Here is a 19,502-nt window from a genome sequence, read left to right as displayed (position 1 = left end):
GCTAGCGAGAATATACATACGAGAGCAGTCGTCACTGTTGCACGAAGGCAAATTAGGAACCCAGGCAGAACTAACAAAAGGGGCGAGCTTAAATAACGAAGGTGATCAGTAAAACAGGTGTGCAGGGTCCGTGAGTAACAGGTGAAAACAATATGAAACCATAGTGACAGACTAAACAGGAACTAAGGAGGTCGAACTACAAAATGTGATACCGAAAAGGAACAATAAACAAGAATATGTAAAGATCCGAGCAGTGGATTGCAACAGAAATGTTGACTCTAATAAACGCAAAGCTGTCTTGCAGGCTGTTTCTTTCTTTAAAAAATAATAATGACTCCAAATCAATGTTATTATGAATTATTGACCTATTCAAGGCTCCCATTACTTCACATTAAATGTTCCCCTTTGAGATATTTTTGAGGGAAAATGTTGCATATATTGTGTTTGCCATAAAAAAAACTGAGCTTTTTATTCCTTTTTTTTTTTTAAAAAGGGCCTAAAACGAACAAACAAAACATAAACAACAATACAACTTATCATTGACGGATAGATGAGATTGTATTAAAAGTAAACAGTAGAAAAAAAATGTAATTTATTTTTTAACACTTAAATGAGCGTTAAATCTCATTTTCAATCCCCAAACATTTTAGTGGGTATTTTTTGTTGTGTGTCATTGCTCCAAAAATAATATTTCATTTTATAATCTCAAATATTTCTCTTTGAAATTGAATTTGGGGAAACATTGCATATTTGCTGTTTTGTTCCATTAAAAAAAATGGGTTTTTTTTTTGACAAAAAGCATACAGGTGTTTAAAAACGTTATATTGACAGATAGACCTAGAGTTGATCAAGATATTTAAACTTTGAAAGATAATAATAATAATAATAATAATAATAATAATAATAATAATAATAATAATAATAATAATAATAATAAATAATGACACATTCTTGATATTTTTTTTTACATAAAACCTTTTGTGGTCACCGGGATCAAGCCTGAGTGGAGGCCTAAATGTAGATTTTTTTATACATTTATTGTACTGGTTTTTAAAATGAAAAATATCCAAAAGGGCCCTCGCTTGCTTTGATTTTTCAGTGTGCGGCCTTCAGTGGAAAAGGTTTGGACACCTCTGGCCTAGAGCCATCAGATTCAGAAATGCATATATCAATCAATCAATCAATGTTTACTTATATAGCCCTAAATCACTAGTGTCTCAAAGGGCTGCACAAACCACAACACAAGCCACTACGACATCCTCGGTAGGCCCACATAAGGGCAAGGAAAACTCACACCCAGTGGGACGTCGGTGACAAAGATGACCTAGTGGGACGTCGGTGATAATGATGACTATGGGAACCTTGGAGAGGAGGAAAGCAATGGATGTCGAGCGGGTCTAACATGATACTGTGAAAGTTCAATCCATAATGGATCCACACAGTCGCGAGAGTCCAGTCCAAAGCGGACCCGACACAGCAGGGAGAGTCCCGTTCACAGCGGAGCCAGCAGGAAAACCTCCCAAGCAAAGGCGGATCAGCAGCGCAGAGATGTCCCCAGCCGATACACAGGCAAGCAGTACAGGCCACTGGATCGAACCGGACCCCCTCCACAAGGGAGAGTGGGACATAGGAAAAAAAAGAAAAGAAAAGGCAGATCGACTGGTCTAAAAAGGGAGTCTATTTAAAGGCTAGAGTATACAAATGAGTTTTAAGATGAGACTTAAATGCTTCTCCTGCCCTCATTACTGGGAGGGCATTCCAGAGTACTGGAGCCCGAAATGAAAACGCTCTATAGGCCGCAGACTTTTTTTGTATAGTGATGTTATGAGCTAGGTAACATAAGAACTCCATTACCGAGAAGTGAAGAACATGCTCAGTAGCCCCATTTAGGTTGGCATTTTTTTGATGAGCAGGCTGTGGAGTAAACTTTAAGAAGTCAGCCAACAAGCCTCTTTTGTGATTAGACAAGACAACACATATATTTGCGAGGTCATTTTCAAGAAGGATATTTCAAGAGAAACTACATCTTGTGAGACCATCTTAGCCAACCTCGGAAGCGAGCCCAGCTGTCTTGGCGATGTAAGTTCATGTCAAGAGGACGGTTTTCGGGATGGAATAGCTCGGTTGGTAGAGTGGCTGTGTTAGTAACTTGAGGGTTGCAGGTTCCGCCATCCTCGTCACTTCGATTGTGCTCCCAGTGCCACCCACACTGGTTTCAGTTCGTCCGTTGCCTGGGGTACAATCCAGCCCGTGCTCACTTACTCTGACCTTTGCCTTGAATCTTTTGTAATTCCTGTACTTGTGTATTTCCTCCGATGGTGGACAGACTTCTGACCCGGTTTTCTGGAGCGGATTTTTCGTTACTACAGATTTATTTTCTCCAGTGATTTTTTGTTATTAAATATAGATTTTTTTACTGATCTGCACTTGGATTTTTATTTTTTTTCAAACCTCAACAGAACGAACTGGCCATGATGAATCCACCGGATCTTCCCTTTAAAGGGGAACATTATCGAAATTTCAAAAGGGTTAAAAACAATAAAAATCAGTTCCCAGTGGCTTGTTTTATTTTTCGAAGTTTTTTTCAAAATTTTACATCTCCCAGAATATCCCTAAGAAAAGCTTTAAAGTGCTTGATTTTCGCTATTTACGATGCGACTGTCCATTTCCCTGTGACGTCACACAGTGCTGCCTGTTAGGAGCAGAATTAGATGGAACCCAAGGACGCAGAGACGGATTGTTTGTAGACAAAAAAGTTCTTCCTTTATTCTGGGCGGAAGGAGGATGTAGCCACAAAAAACATAAAGCGATGGTGGAGCCCAAAAACACACCATAAAAACTACTTAGATAAATACAAAAACTAAACCAAAAGCGCTAGTAAAGACTAGGAATAATACAGACAGATAAGATAAAAAACAAACTAATAAAGTACAAAAATAAATCTCTATACGAGGCTAGGAAACATACTTCAAGAATGAAGTAAAACAGAAACACAAAATAGTAAACTGAAAGCGCTAGTCGGAGCTAGGTAAACAGGCAAACCTGTAAGATGCACGAGCAAAAACACGAGGGTTTAGCAAGTGAAACGAGAAACACAGTCATGCGTGAGGAACAGCAGTGACCACAAAGTACCGGCGCTTACGGGCCGTAAGCACCCAGTTAATAAAGGCACTCTAATCAACCTCAGGTGTGTTGGATTGACCAGCGTCAGCTGCACTCCAGACTGTGGATGAGAGAGAGAGTCAATCTGATGTGCAAATCGATTACAACTAAGATCATGAAACTTAAGTTTACCACAGTACCCCCCCCCTCAACGGACGCCACCTGGCGGCCTACCTGGCTTGTTTGGGAATCGATTATAAGAATCTTTAATCAAATCTTTATCAATAATAAGCGACTTTGAAACCCATGACCGTTCCTCTGGACCGTAACCCTCCCAGTCTACCAGGTATTGGAACCCTCTACCCCTTCTTCTTACATCCAAGATGGTGTTCACTGTGAAAGCAGGATGACCCTCAATCAGCCTGGGTGGAGGGGGGAAACATGAAAAACTGGATGGCACTTGAGAGACTTAGGGAGGCGGAGCTTGACTGAAACACGATTGATAATCTTGACAATAGGATTTGGTCCAACGAACCTGGGAGCCAGTTTCCTAGAGTCGATGGTAAGTGGTAGGTCCCGTGACAATAACCAGACCTCCTGTCCCACTTGGTTTTGTGGGGCTGGTGAGCGATGGCGGTTGGCTAACAGTTGGTTCCTGGCTGATGTATTCTCTAATGTCGCCCTGGTGTTACGCCAAGCCTGGTGAGCTCGACGTATGTGTGCCGTTATGGACGGTACGTCAGCCTCGGACTGGGTAGCAGGAAAAAGTGGTGGTTGGAAACCGTAGGCTACGTGAAACGGAGACAAGCCTGTGGCGGAACTAATGAGGGAGTTGTGAGAGTATTCGATCAAGTTGAAGGTCGTTGATGACAAGTGCATCGGATGACCGCCTCAAGGTCCTGATTGGTCCGTTCAGTCTGTCCATTGCTTTGTGGATGGTAGCCGGAGGATAGACTAGGAGAGGCCCCCAGCGATTTGCAGAATGCCTTCCAGACGGCCGAGGAAAACTGTGGCCCTCTGTCAGAGACCACATCAGTGGGAATGCCGTGCAGCCGGAAAACGTGGAGTACCAACAGTTGAGCTGTTTCGAGAGCAGAAGGCAGTGGGCCATCTTCGAGAACCGGTCCACAATGGTCCGGATGGTGTCGTTTCCTTCAGAGAGAGGCAGTCCAGTAACAAAGTCCACTGCAATGTGTGACCATGGGCGGGAGGGAATGGGTAGTCGGTGTAACAGACCTGCTGGGGCCTGGTGAGATGCCTTGAGATGCCTTGCACAGATCCGGCGTGCTGCCACAAAAGCTTTCGTGTCTGCCATAATGGATGGCCACCAAAAACTCTGAGAGAGGACGAAACTGGTGCGGCGAGTGCCTGGGTGGCAAGCGATCTTTGACCCATGTGCCCAATCAAGAACGCTGGAGCGGAGCCGAGGAACCCCAAACAGTCGATTTGGTGGACAACCCTGAGGGGATGCGTCCGACTTCAGGGCCTCCAGGACTTGCTGTTCGATTTCCCACTGAAGTCTCCCAATGATGTGTCTGTGTGGGACGATAGGTTCAAATGATGACTTCTCCAATGAAGATGAGTATATGCGGGACAGGGCGTCAGGTTTCGCATTTTGCGAACCAGGTCGGAACGTGATGACAAAGTTAAAAGGGTTCAGAAATAGTGACCACCTGGCCTGACGTGGGTTAAGTCTCTGTGCTGTCCTTAAGTAGGCCAAGTTCTTGTGGTCCGTGTAGATGATGAATGGAAGCTCCGCCCCCTCCAGCCAGTGTCTCCACTCCTGAAGAGCCAGGATGACCGCCAGAAGCTCCCTGTTGCCAATGTCATAGTTTCTCTCTGCAGGGGATAGGCGACGAGAGAAGAAGGCACAAGGGTGCAACTTCTGGTCGATGACAGATTGCTGGGAGAGTACGGCCCCTACTCCTGAGTCAGAAGCATCCACCTCAACAAAAAACTGGAGAGAACGGTCAGGGTAAAAAAGGACAGGAGCAGACGTAAACAATTTTTTTAACTTCAAAAATGCGAAATTAGCTTTGGGTGTCCATTCAAACGGTACTTTAGTAGACGTTAGCCTAGTAAGTGGTTCAGCGACGTGACTGAAATTACGAATAAATCGTCGATAGAAATTAGAAAAGCCTAAAAACCTATGAAGGTGCTTCCTGGAAACCGGAGTGGGCCAGTCTACTACGGCTTCTACCTTAGCGGGATCCGGTCTGAGTCTACTTTCCTCGATAATGAACCCTAAGAAGGGAATGGAGGAAAAGTGAGTCAATCTGATGTGCAAATCGATTACAACCAAGATCATGAAACTTAAGTTTACCACACTGCCAATACAAACAAACAATGGCAAATAGCACAGCAAGATATAGCGACATTAGCTCGGATTCAGACTCGGATTTCAGCGGCTTAAGCGATTCGACGGATTACGCATGTATTGAAACAGATGGTTGGAGTATGGAGGCAGATCGCGAAAACGAAATTGAAGAAGAAACTGAAGCTATTGAGCGAATAGCTATTGACGCTATTCGGCCAGAGCATGGGTGTACCTAATGAAGTGGCCCATAGCATGGCTGCCTTATTAGCATCGCCGGTAAAATGTGCGGACCAAACGATCAGGACTTTCGCATCTTGTGACACTGGAGCAACATAAATTTGTCAATTGGTAAGTGTTTGTTTCGCATTAAATGTGGGTATCTAGTTTCAAATGTACATACAGCTAGCGTAAATAGCATGTTAGCATCGATTAGCATAGCATGTTAGCATCGATTAGCTGACAGTCATGCTTCGACCAAATATGTCTGATAAGTACATAAGTCAACAACATCAACAAAACTCACCTTTGTGATTTCGTGGACTTTATCGTTGCAAATGCATCTGTAGGTTATCCATACATCTCTGTGCCATGTAATGTGCAGACACTCCGGCACATTCAATGAGGGTCTGGCGGCAGATTTCTTGCCAGTGGTGCAACTTGAATCCCTCCCTGTTAGTGTTGTTACACCCTCCGACCACACACCGACGAGGCATGGTGTCTCCAAAGTTCCAAAAAATAGTCGAAAAAACGGAAAATAACAGAGCTTAGACCCGGTGTTTGTAATGTTAAAATGAAAATGGCGGGTGTATTACCTCGGTGACGTCACGTTCTGACGTCATCGCCACAAGACCGATAAACAGAAAGGCGTTTAATTTGCCAAAATTCACCCATTTAGAGTTCGGAAATCGGTTAAAAAAATACATGGTCTTTTTTCTGCAACATCAAGGTATATATTGACGCTTGCATAGGTCTGGTGATAATGTTCCCCCTAAATGAGGACACACCTGCGGCAATCCGGGAAGCCGTTTCACATCAAGGCATCCTGCTTGGCCTGCAGGAACGCCTTCTTTTTCAAGGAAATCAGGACCTTGTATCACAGAAGTGTCAACTAATGAACCAAATGTCTGTTTTGACTAAGAAACGTTTGTCCACAGCCGCTGCCCAGTCACCTTTGACCCCTGCCTCACCTCACGCCTCTGTCACAACTCTTGAAGTTTCCATGCCAAACCCTGAGCTTTTTCATGGGGACCTGAGCAGCTTTCGAGGCTTTCTTCTGCAGTGGTCCAACGTTTTTCAGCTCAGACCAACAACCTTTTCCACAGATAAGTCAGAGATTTAGTTTTTGGTTGGGTTACTACGTGGCAGGGCCTTAACATGGGCAGAGGCAGAAGACTCCAAGAATCCACTGGCACTCAGAAGATCTAATGACTTTATTGAGAGTTTCCGGCTAGTTTTCGACCGCCCAAATTATGCTGGCAGTGCTGCTAAGCGTCTTATAACGCTACAGCAGGGAAGTCGTTGTGCTGCTGAGTATTCTGTGGAGTTTCAAACATTGGCAGAGGATTTAGAATGAAATGACAAGGCGCTTATGGAGATTTTTAGTAAGGGTTTTAACGACCAAATAAGGGATGAATTGGCTTGTCGAGACGAAGAAACAAATTTTAGTTCAATCGATTAATTGGGGATTCGTTTAGATAACTGTTTACGTGAGCGCCGCCTTAAGAAGACTGGTCAATCTAAGTTCCCTCTAACTGTTCAGACCAGTAATTAAAGCAGCAGAAATTCCCCGTCCTACCCCACCTGCGGCTACTGAAGAACCCATGCACCTCCAGTGATTTTTTGTTATTAAATATAGATTTTTTACTGATCTGCACTTATTTCTTTTTTTTTTTAAACCACAACACTTCAGGTATTTTATTTCTTTATTTAAAATGTTTTTTGCAATTTTTATTTTGACAGTACCACATAAGATATGTTTTAATTGCTGATGCGGGTTTATTCATTTTTAAATGTGCCAGAAAATGAATGTGCTTCAATACCCAGTAGGGTGTAAATGTGTTCCCGTATAGTATTTTTTCAGCAATGGTCATGTGACATAAGTTATGATATTTTGAGAGGTCATCATTGAAGTGGGACATCACTAAAGGCCTCGGTGGGAAATGCACAGCCCGCCACTGTAGAAAAATGATGAAAATGGTTAGTGTGTCCGAACAAAAGGGTTTACTGACACCACACTGGAGACACAAATCTATAAAGCCATGTACCGTTCTGCAATGTTACTATTCTTTCAATGTAAAATTGGCCTTTTTGTCAATGTTAAAAAAAATATTTAGAAAAATAGACTCAAGTATACCTGACGACCACATGCATTGTGCATAATTACCAGATTTAATGTAATCCTTCAACCTCTTGTTTCGGCCTCAAAATTATTGTATATGCAGGTTTTGTATGATGTTGGGTTGTACGGTATACCGGTATTAGTATAGTACCACGATACCAATAAATCATATTCGGTATGATACTGTCTGTGAAACCTATCAATCAATCAATCAATCAATGATTATTTATATAGCCCTAAATCATTAGTGTCTCAAAGGGCTGCACAAACCACTACGACATTCTCGGTAGGGCCCACATAAGGGCAAGGAAAACTCACACCCAGTGACAATGATGACTATGAGAAACCTTGGAGATGACTGCATATGTGGACACCGAAACACCCTCAGGAAGAGGTGCTTGGAGACATGGCTAGCTTGCGTTGCGTCTGACCAGTCTTCCTTTCAGGGAGTTAAAGTCACTGGTCAATGCCAAGTTCTTTCAGATGACATATATGTTGAGTAAGAAGGAACAGCAAGACAGAATAGCAATATTGTCAAGTTTTACTAAAGCATTAGGAGACCAGTCCTACAGTCCGTTAATAGCGGCATCTAGAAGTGGTCTCAAAATCAAATGGGAAGAGACAACTTGTTGAATACTAAAACAGCTCCCACCCTTCCCAGAAAGGAATACAGCCTATTTATTCTAATACTGATAAGGTAAAAGGGAAGTATGCTATGCTCCCACATTCCAACCCCTTCAAGGTAAAGCACAGACTTTACTTGCGGACATAAGATACAATCAAAAAGAGTACACGTGGGAAAATTTAAGCTGCTTTAAACATGACTATGAATAAAGAAATAACTCTTAAAAATATGTGCATTCTCCGTACTCGCTAACGCCTAACGTCCATCCACCGTCAGCAGTGTTTTAGCTACTTCTAAATCACTAATCCTGGCCTCCATGGTGACAAATAAAGTAAGTTTCTTACAAGTCTTATCACTGCAGGACAAGGAATATCTAAACATGCATCACTACACACCAATTTTTTTTTCGATTCAACGCGATTCTCTATTCCAAAAAGGATATTTTTTCGATTCAAAATGGTTCTGTATTTATTCAATACATAGGATTTCAGCAGGATCTACCCCAGTCTGCTGACAAGCTAGCAGAGTAGATTTAAAAAAAAAAAGCTTTTATGATTGTAAAGGACAATGTTTTATCAACGGATTGCAATAATGTAAATGTGTTTTAACTATTAAACGAACCAAAAATATGACTTATTTTATCTTTGTGAAAACATTGGACACAGTGTGTTGTCAAGCTTATGAGATGCGATGCAAGTGTAAGCCACTGTGACACTATTGTTCTTTTTTAAAAAATTTTATAAATCTCTAATGATAATGTCAATGAGGGATTTTTAATCACTGCTATGCTGAAATTATAACTAACATGGATACTGTTGTTGATAATATTCATTTTTGTTTCACTACTTTTGGTTTGTGTCTCCTCTCAATTGCTCCGTTTATTTCAGTGTTGCTGGGTCAGGTTTGGTTTTGGAATTGGATTGCATTGTTATGGTATTGCTGTGTATTTTTTTATTGGATTCTTTAAAAAATAAAAAATAAAAAGAATAATTCAATTTTGTAAAAATGAGAATTGATTCTGAATCGCACAACATGAGAATCGCGATTCAAATTCGAATTGATTTTTCCCCACACCCAATCTACTAATAAAAGTCACAATCAATCAATCAACCCTGTCAGACCCTCCGTGCGTGGCAACCCAGACTATAATTGATAGCTGTGGTCTCACACAAATGATAAATGAACCCACGCTTCGCAATATGGTCCTTGTTTTTTATATTAACATTTGCAAAGTTACAAAGGACTTCAAGTTAGTGGGATTTGCAGATGACACAACTGTGTTTTGTTCAGGAGAGAACACACAGAAGATAATACAAATAATAACAGAAGAAATTGTTGTGTCACACACACACTCCGTGCTTCCCTCTGCTGCGGGAGCGCGCAGAAGCTCCGCTGGGAACACCGCGCTCATCAGGCAGACCGCGCTCACGTCTGACACACCTGGTATTGATGAAGGAAGGCAGTATACAGTAAAGATGGCCGAAGCTGACTCATCGACGTCGGAACGTAATCTACTACCCGTAAGCAGCACATCTTTGACAAACCTCCTGATCTTGCGCGTTGCCGGTTTCCTTGTTGCCTTTTGTTCCCCTGATCCCTGTTTCTCCCGCTCTTCCCACAGCGCTCGTGTCACCACTGCTGTTTCCCTCCTGGACCCGTTTTGCCAACCCGGATAATTGACCTAGCTTTGGACTTTCGTACCCTCTCTCCTGCCTTTGACCCCCACTTGGACCTTGGACTTCCCCTGGCTTGTTCCCACTCGGATTTGGACGCTGAACATCCAACACGCACCTCAACAAACCTCACGGTATTCACATATGGTAATTCCACACATAGTCATTCATGCAGACACATAGTAGCATACACACTCCACGTATTCATCAAGTATTCAATAAAGCTATTGAACTTGACACTCCGTTGCTGTGCCGTCTCCTTCCCTAGTATTACATAACAGAAATGAACAAATTAAAAAGATGGTTTGACAAAAACAGACTATCTTTGAATCTCAGTATCGTAAAATAATGCTATTTGGTAACAGTAGAAGAGAAAGTCAGACACAAATACAAATAGATGGAGTAAATTTTGAAAGGGTGAAGAATACACATTTTTGGCTGTAATAATATATAATGAAATGAATTGGAAATCTTGTGTAAAAAAATAAACAACATAAAGTAGCAAGAAACACGTCAATAATGAATAAAGCAAAATATGTTCTAGACCAAAAATCATTTCATATTCTCTACTGCTAACTAGTGTTACATATCTGACTTATTGTGTAGAAATATGGGTAACAACCACAAATGTGCACCTAATTCATTAACTGTGTTACAAAAAATATCAATTAAACCAATACATAATGTTGTATATAGAGAACATACAAACTATTTATTGATTGAATCAAAATTCCACAACATAGTGAATTTGCAAACAACTAAAATTGTACACGAAGTAAACTATAACCTGCTAGCCAAGAATATACAAACAACTCTTCTCAACAAAGAGGAAAACTATAACCTTAGAGGAAAATCTAATTTAAAACATTTGTATGCACGTACAACACTAATGACCTTTAGCATATCAGCATGTGGAATTAAATGATGGAATGGATTAATCAAAGAAATGAAACAAAGCACCAATATGATTCAGTTTAAGAGACTGTTCAAACTACAAGTTTTCAGAAAGTACAAAGAAGAACAATTATGAAGAACATCTTGAACATTTTTTTTTTTTTTTTTGATATAATGATTATTTATGTACTGAATATTATTTTACTTAGTATGGTATTTTATTTATTTATTTTTTATTGATTTACTGTACTGTTACAATAAGGAAATAGGATCAAATTGCTATGATATGAAAAGGGGTAGGATTAAATAAGCTCTGCTTCTTCCTACTCCTTTTCGCATGTGCTATAATCAAACTGAAACTGAATCAGAAAAGCAGATATGGATATCTAAATCAACAATATATATATATGTATATGTATATGTAGCTGAGATGGGCGCCAGCGCCCCCCGCGACCCCAAAAGGGAATAAGCGGTAGAAAATGGATGGATGGATGTATATATATATTTATACATATATATATATATATATATACATATATATATATATGTATATATATATATATACAAACCACCGTTACAATATGAGTTGGGAAATTGTGTTAGATGTAAAGAGAAACGGAATACAATGATTTGCGTATCATTTTCAACTCATATTCAGCTGAATATGCTACAAACACAACATATTTGAGGTTCAAACTGATAAAAAAAAATTTTGGGCAAAAAAATCATAAACTTTAGAATTTGATGCCAGCAACACGTGACAAAGAAGTTAGGAAATGTGGCAATAAATACTGATAAAGTTGAGGAATGCTCATCAAACACTTATTTGGAACATCCCACAAGCTGTGCAGGCTAATTGGGAACAGGTGGGTGCCATGATTGGGTATATATAAATTTAGGGATTTCAACATCTACGGTCCATAATATCATCAAAAGGTTCAGAGAATCTGGAGAAATCACTCCACGGCCGGAAACCAACATTGAATGACCGTGACCTTTGATCCCTCAGATGTAGTCTATGTTAACTTGAGACATCCCGCGGCCCATAATTTGGTGACCCCTGCCTTAATGCTTCAGTAACTAGCAGGATTCAAACAGGAAACTAACACTTTTTTTCAACAATCCACATGTTACTCAAATCTTATAAGCTTATAATATTTCGCTGACCAAATAAAAATGTATGCAGGCAGACTAGGGTCCCAACATTCAATATTTAATTGAATAGACTGCAAATACAAGATATGCAATGTTCCAACTGAGAAACTGTGTTGTTTTTTGCAAGTATTAGCTCATTTGGAATTTGATGCCTGCAACATGTTTCAAAAAAGTTGGTGCAAGTAGCAAAAAAGACTGAGAAAGTTGAAAAATGCTCATCAAACACTTATTTGGAACATCCCACAGGAGAACAGGCTAATCGGGAACAGGTGGGTGCCATGATTGCGAATAAAAGCAGCTTCCATGAAATGTTCAGTCATTCAAAAACAAGGACGGGGCGAGGGTCACCACTTTGTCAACAAATGCCTAAGCAAATTGTTCAACAGTTTAAGAACAACATTTCTCAACGAGCTATTGCAAGGAATTTAGGGGTTTCACCATTTACGCTCCGTAATATCATCAAAAGGTTCAGAGGATCTGGAGGAATCATTGCACGTAAGCGGCAAGGCTGAAAACCAACATTGAATGCCTGCAACCTTCGATCCTCGAGGCGGTACAGCATCAAAAAGCGACATTGGTGTGTAAAGGATTTCACCACATGGGCTCAGGAACACTTCAGAAAGCCACTGTCAGTAACTACAGTTGGTCCCTACATCTGTAACTGCAAGTTAAAACTCTACTATGCAAAGCCAAAGCCATTTATCAACAACACCCGAGCTCATCTAAGACGGACTGATGCAAAATGGAAAAGTGTTATATGATCTGACGAGTCAACATTTCAAATTGCTTTTGGAAACTGTGGACGTCGTGTCGTTCAGACCAAAGAGGATAATAACCATCCGGACTGTTATGGGCGCAAAGTTGAAAAGCAAGCATTTGTGATATTAAGGAGGTGTATTAGTGCTCAAGGCATGTGTAACTTACATATCTGTGAAGGCACAATTAATGCTGAAAGGGACATACAGGTTTTGGGGCAACATATGTTGTCATCCAAGCAACATTATCATGGACGCCCCTGCTTATTTCAGCAACACAATGCCAAGCCACGTGTTTCAACAGAGTGGCTTCATAGTGAAAGAGTGCGGGTACTAGACTGGCCTGCCTTTCGTCTAGACCTGTCTCCCATTGAAAATGTTTAAGCCTAAAAAAGCAGAAGTGAGACTGTTGAACAACTTAAGCTGTACATCAAGCAAGAATAAGAAATAATTCCACTTCAAAAATGTGCCTCCTCAGTTCCCAAACCTTTACTGAGTGTTGTTAAAAGAAAAGGCCATGTAACACAGTGGTAAGAATGCCCATGTCACAACTTTTTTGCAATGTGTGGCTGCCATTAAATTCAAAGTTCATGATTATTTGCAAAAAAATATATCTATTTCTCAGTGGGAACATTAAGTATATTGTCTTAGAATATAGGTTGAAAAGGATTTGCAAATCATTGTATTCTGTATTTATTTACCATTTACACAACGTGAAAACTCCACTGCTTTGGGGTTTTGTACATCTGTATGCATTTAAAGGCCTACTGAAACTCATTACCACCACGCAGTCTGATAGTTTATATATCAATGATGAAATATTAACATTGCAACACATGCCAATACGGCCTTTTTAGTTTACTAAATTGCAATTTTAAATTTCCCGGGAGTTTCGTCTTAAAAACGTTGTGTAATGATGACGTGTACGCAAGACGTCACAGGTTTTAAGGAAATATGAGCGCTGCACACACACACAGCTAAAAGTCGTCTGCTTTAACCGCATAATTACACAGTATTTTGGAGATCTGTGTTGCTGAATCTTTTGCAATTTGTTCAATTAATAATGGAGAACTCACAGTACAACAATGGAATTGGGAAGCTTTAGCCTTTACCCACACAAACACACGGTGATTCCTTGTTTAAAATTCCTGGAGGTGAAACTTTACTATGGATCAGAGCGCGGTCAAGCAAACATGAATCACGACGGAATGTCAACCAGCAGTTTTCGGTGAGAAAATTGTGGTAAAAAGTTGCTTCTTACCGGATATCAGCCGAGCTTGCGCCGTCCATAAAGCTGCCGTCGACTCCCCTGAGACATTGGCGTCAAGACACTCGTGGACGTACACCTCCGATTATCAGGTACTGTTAAACTCACTAAAACACTAGCAACACAATAGAAAGATAAGGGATTTCCCAGAATTAACCAATTAAATGTCTCTAAAAACATCGGAGTCTGTCCCAATGCAATCGCGTTTTTTTTTTAACTTATTTTTTTTTACTACTTTTTTTTTTTGTAGTCTGTCGCTATCAATATCCTCAAACACAAATCTTTCATCCTCGCTCAAATGAATGGGGAAATGGTAATTTTCTCGGTCCGAATAGCACTTTTTGTTGGAGGCTCCCATTAAAAACAATGTGAGGATGTGAGGAGCCAACAACATGTGACGTCATCGTCTGCGACTTCCGATAGAGGCAGGGCTTTTCTCTTAACACCGAAAGTTGCGAACTTTATCGTGGATGTTCTCTACTAAATCCTTTCAGCAGAAATATGGCAATATCGCGAAATGATCAAGTATGACACATAGAATGGACCTTCTATCCCCGTTTAAATAAGAAAATCTCATTTTAGTATGCATTTAAAGTCTTTACACAGGAGGTACGTTTGTAGTTTTTGGCCCATTCCTGAGAGAACCCTGCGTGTGACTGCAACATTAAGGAGTGAGACTATCCAGGACTCGCTGCAGTGCGCTCAAACAACCACCAGGTAGCATATGTGAGCAGATCATTTTGAATCTTCTCTTTCGGACCTATCAGGCCGGCACTGCATTCTTCACTCACACTTTAAGTGAGGGATTAGGCAAAAAGTAACCCAGACCCAGCTTTCACTTATCCATATAAAACATGTCATACTTGCTATGTAATTTTAACGTGAAACCCCAAATGGTCGACTAAAATCAACAATGCACTCAGACGGAAAAGTGGTCATTTCTTTATTGACCCATTGTTGGAAAAGAGTTGATTTTCAAGTGAGAAAAAGGACGACGTCCTTGCAAGTGCTTTGCGCTCCCTACCTGGGTTCCTGCTTGAGTGCAGAGCTCAGTCTGATCCACATCGGGGTCTGTAACTGAGGCCTCCAGACATTGTTGAAACGTCTGCATACAAACTGTGATTCATCCTGGAAGACCCTGCCCACCCTCACCTCTCTGCCTCCCATGGTCCGCGCAGCGTTAAAAGGAATCCAGGGAAAGAGCCAGAGCCTGCCAGCAGGATTACGGATCTCTCCGATACCAGAAAGCTGTGTCGGGCTCACAGGTCGGGGCAGGGAGGGGCGACGCCTCGAGTGAGAAAACACGTCATTCTCACCTTCCCTGGAAGTGACACACCCCTCGCTGCCCGAATGGCTCTGGAATTTTGACTTGTCATTCATGCTTTCTACCTTCACTTTTTTACAGCCTGAGAAAAAAGTAATTTTTTGTATATTTGTGTAGATAGCAATCAATCAATAAATCAAGTTTAACTTATATAGTCCTAAATCACGAGTGTCTCAAAGGGCTGCACAAGCCAAAACTTAGTATTGTGATGATTAATTTGTGTGATGACAGTATTATGCTGATAGTACAGTGGGGCAAAAAAGTATTTAGTCAGCCACCGATTGTGCAAGTTCTCCCACTTAAAATGATGACGGAGGTCTGTAATTTTCATCGTAGGTACACTTCAACTGTGAGAAAAAAAATCCAGGAATTCACATTGTAGGAATTTTAAAGAATTTATTTGTAAATTATGGTGGAAAATAAGTATTTGGTCAACCATTCAAAGCTCTCACTGATGGAAGGAGGTTTTGGCTCAAAATCTCACGATACATGGCCACATTCATTCTTTCCTTAACACGGATCAATCGTCCTGTCCCCTTAGCAGAAAAACAGCCCCAAAGCTTGACGTTTCCACCCCCATGCTTCACAGTAGGGCTGGTGTTCTTGGGATGCAACTCAGTATTCTTCTTCCTCCGAACATGACAGGTTGAGTTTGTACCAAAATGTTCTATTTTGGTTTCATCTGACCATATGGCATTCTCCCAATCCTCTGCTGTATCATCCATGTATCCACTTTTACAAATATGCGCCACAATGTAAACCCACATCAAACAAGAATGACAAACACATCTTGGGAGAACATCCGCACCGTAACACAACGTAAACACAACAGAACAAATATCCAGGATCCCTTGCAGCCCTAACTCTTCCGGGACGCTACAATATACACCCCCCGGCTAACCCCTACATCCCACACCTCAACCGCCCACCCCAATCTCCTCATGCTCTCTCAAGTGAAACCACACTAAGCAACACTGTCATAAACATGTGCCATATAGTGAAACCACACTAAACAACACTGTCATAAACATGTGCCATATAGTGAAACCACACTAAACAACACTGTCATAAACATGTGCCATATAGTGAAACCAAACCAAACTAAACAACACTGTCATAAACATGTGCCATATAGTGAAACCACACTAAACAACACTGTTATAAATGTGTACCATATAGTGAAACCACACTAGACAACACTGTCATAAACATGTGCCATATAGTGAAACCACACTAAACAACACTGTTATAAATGTATGCCATATAGTCAAAACACACTAAACAACACTGTTATAAACATGCGCCATATAGTGAAAACACACTATACAACACTGTTATAAATGTGTGCCATATAGTGAAACCACACTAAACAACACTGTCATAAACATGTGCCATATAGTGAAACCACACTAGACAACACTGTCATAAACATGTGCCATTTAGTGAAACCTCACTAAACAACACTGTCATAAATGTGTACCATATAGTGAAACCACACTAGACAACACTGTCATAAACATGTGCCATATAGTGAAACCACACTAAACAACACTGTTATAAATGTGTACCATATAGTGAAACCACACTAGACAACACTGTCATAAACATGTGCCATATAGTGAAACCACACTAAACAACACTGTTATAAATGTATGCCATATAGTCAAAACACACTAAACAACACTGTTATAAACATGCGCCATATAGTGAAAACACACTATACAACACTGTTATAAATGTGTGCCATATAGTGAAACCACACTAAACAACACTGTCATAAACATGTGCCATATAGTGAAACCACACTAGACAACACTGTCATAAACATGTGCCATTTAGTGAAACCTCACTAAACAACAATGTCATAAACATGTGCCATATAGTGAAACCACACTAAACAATACTGTCATAGATATTTGCCATATAGTGAAAACACACTAAACAACACTGTTATAAATGTGTGCCATATAGTGAAACCACACTAGACAACACTGTCATAAACATGTGCCATATAGTGAAACCACACTTAACAACACTGTCATGAACATGTGCCAGATAGTGAAACCACACTAAACAATACTGTCATAAATGTGTTCCAAATAGTGAAACCACACTAAACAACATTGTCATAAACATGTGCCATATAGTGAAACCACACTAAACAACAACGGCAAAACACATTCTGGAAGAATATTTGCACCGCAACATAACATAAACACTACAGAACAAATTCCCAGAATTCCCTGCAGCACCAAATCTTCCAGGACGCTACAATATAAACAAACGCCATTGGTGACTACACCTAACATCCACTGTAATGATACCATATACAATAGCGTATCTAGTCGATATTACTATGATTACATCAATATTTTTTAACATCACAAAATCATATTTTCTTTTTGAAAAAAATATCTATATTATGTTTATAAATTCAGGAAATTCGTCCCTGGACACATGAGGACTTTGAATATGACCAATGTAGGATCCTGTAACTACTTGGTATCGGATTGATACCCAAATTTGTGGCTTCATCCAAAACTAATGTAAAGTATCAAAGAAGAGAAGAATAAGTGATTATCACATTTTAACAGAAGTGTAGATGGAACATTTAAAAGAGAAAGTAAGCAGATATTAACAGTCAATGAACCAGTTGATTAATATTTGATTTTCTACCACTTGTCCTTAATAATGTTGACAAAATAAAAGGTAGATCAATGACACAATATATTACTGACAAGTTGTCTAGTATGTTCACTATTTTATTTAAGGACAAAATCGCAATAGTGAACTTATGTTTAATGTACCGTAAGATCTTTTTGTTATAATAAAGCCAATAATGACATTTTTTGTGGTCCCCTTTATTCAGAAAAGAACCGGAAAGTACTAAAAAAATACCAAAAAATACCTAAATACTTTTGGTAATGGTACAAGTATCAAATATTGGTATTGAGACAACACTAATACCCACTGGCAGAAATGTAGATCGGCGCAAATGATACAGTTAAAGGCCTACTGAAATGAGATTTTCTTATTCAAACGGGGATAGCAGGTCCGTTCTATGTGTCATACTTGATCATTTCGCGATATTGCCATGTTTTTGCTGAAAGGATTTAGTAGAGAACATCCACGATAAAGTTCGCAACTTTTGGTCGCTAATAGAAAATCCTTGCCTGTACCGGAAGTCGCAGACGATGACGTCACCCGTGTGAGGGCTCCTCACATCCTCACTTTGTTTGGGAGCCTCCAACAAAAAGAGCTATTCGGACCGAGAAAAAGTCAATTTCCCCATTAATTTGAGCGAGGATGAAAGATTCGTGTTTGAGGATATTGATAGTGAAGGGCTAGAAAAAAGAAAAGAAAAAAAATAAAGTTGGAAAAAAAATGCGATTGCATTGGGACGGATTCAGATGTTTTTAGACACATTTACTAGGATAATTCTGGAAAATCCCTTATCTTTCTATTGTGTTGCTAGTGTTTTAGTGAGTTTGATAGTACCTGATAGTCGGAGGGGTGTGTCCACGGGTGTGTTGACGCGCACTGTCTGAGGGAAGTCGACAGCAGCTGTATGGACGGCACAAGCTCAGCTGATCTCCGGTAAGTGGCGACTTTTACCACAATTTTCTCACCGAAAACTGCTGGTTGACATTTGGTCGGGATCCATGTTCGCTTGACCGGTCTGATCCATAGGAAAGCTCCACCTCCGGGAATTTTAAACAAGGAATCACCGTGTGTTTGTTTGGTTAAAGTTTAAAGCTTCCCAACTCCATCTTTCTACTTTGACTTCTCCAATATTAATCGAACAAATTGCAAAGGATTCAGCAACACAGATGTCCAGAATACTGTGTAATTATGCGGTTAAAGCAGACAACTTTTAGCTGTGTGTGTGTGCAGCGCTAATATTTCCTGACAGTCCGTGACGCCATGCGTGAACGTCATCATTACGCAACGTTTTCAACAAGAAACTCCCGGGAAATTTAAAATTGTAATTTAGTAAACTAAAAAGGTCGTATTGGCATGTGTTGCAATGTTAATATTCCATCATTGATATA

General features: G+C 40.2%; 1 protein-coding gene across 1 annotated transcript in view; it reads right to left on the bottom strand.

The window, feature by feature from the left end:
* LOC133542658 (rho GTPase-activating protein 40) overlaps positions 1-15,407 on the bottom strand; it is an 81,232-nt gene extending 65,825 nt beyond the window's left edge. The window contains exon 1 of the mRNA XM_061886911.1: positions 15,151-15,407. Within this exon, the coding sequence (XP_061742895.1) occupies positions 15,151-15,293 (143 nt within the window). The 5' untranslated portion in view covers positions 15,294-15,407. The remainder of the gene's footprint in view (positions 1-15,150) is intronic.
* Between the last annotated feature and the right edge of the window lie 4,095 nt (positions 15,408-19,502).

The sequence above is a fragment of the Nerophis ophidion genome, linkage group LG02, assembly GCF_033978795.1.
Source record: "Nerophis ophidion isolate RoL-2023_Sa linkage group LG02, RoL_Noph_v1.0, whole genome shotgun sequence".
In the NCBI taxonomy this organism is placed as follows: Eukaryota; Metazoa; Chordata; class Actinopteri; order Syngnathiformes; family Syngnathidae; genus Nerophis; species Nerophis ophidion.
Note: the sequence above shows the minus strand (reverse complement) of the source record. Positions and strands in the feature narration are given on the sequence as shown.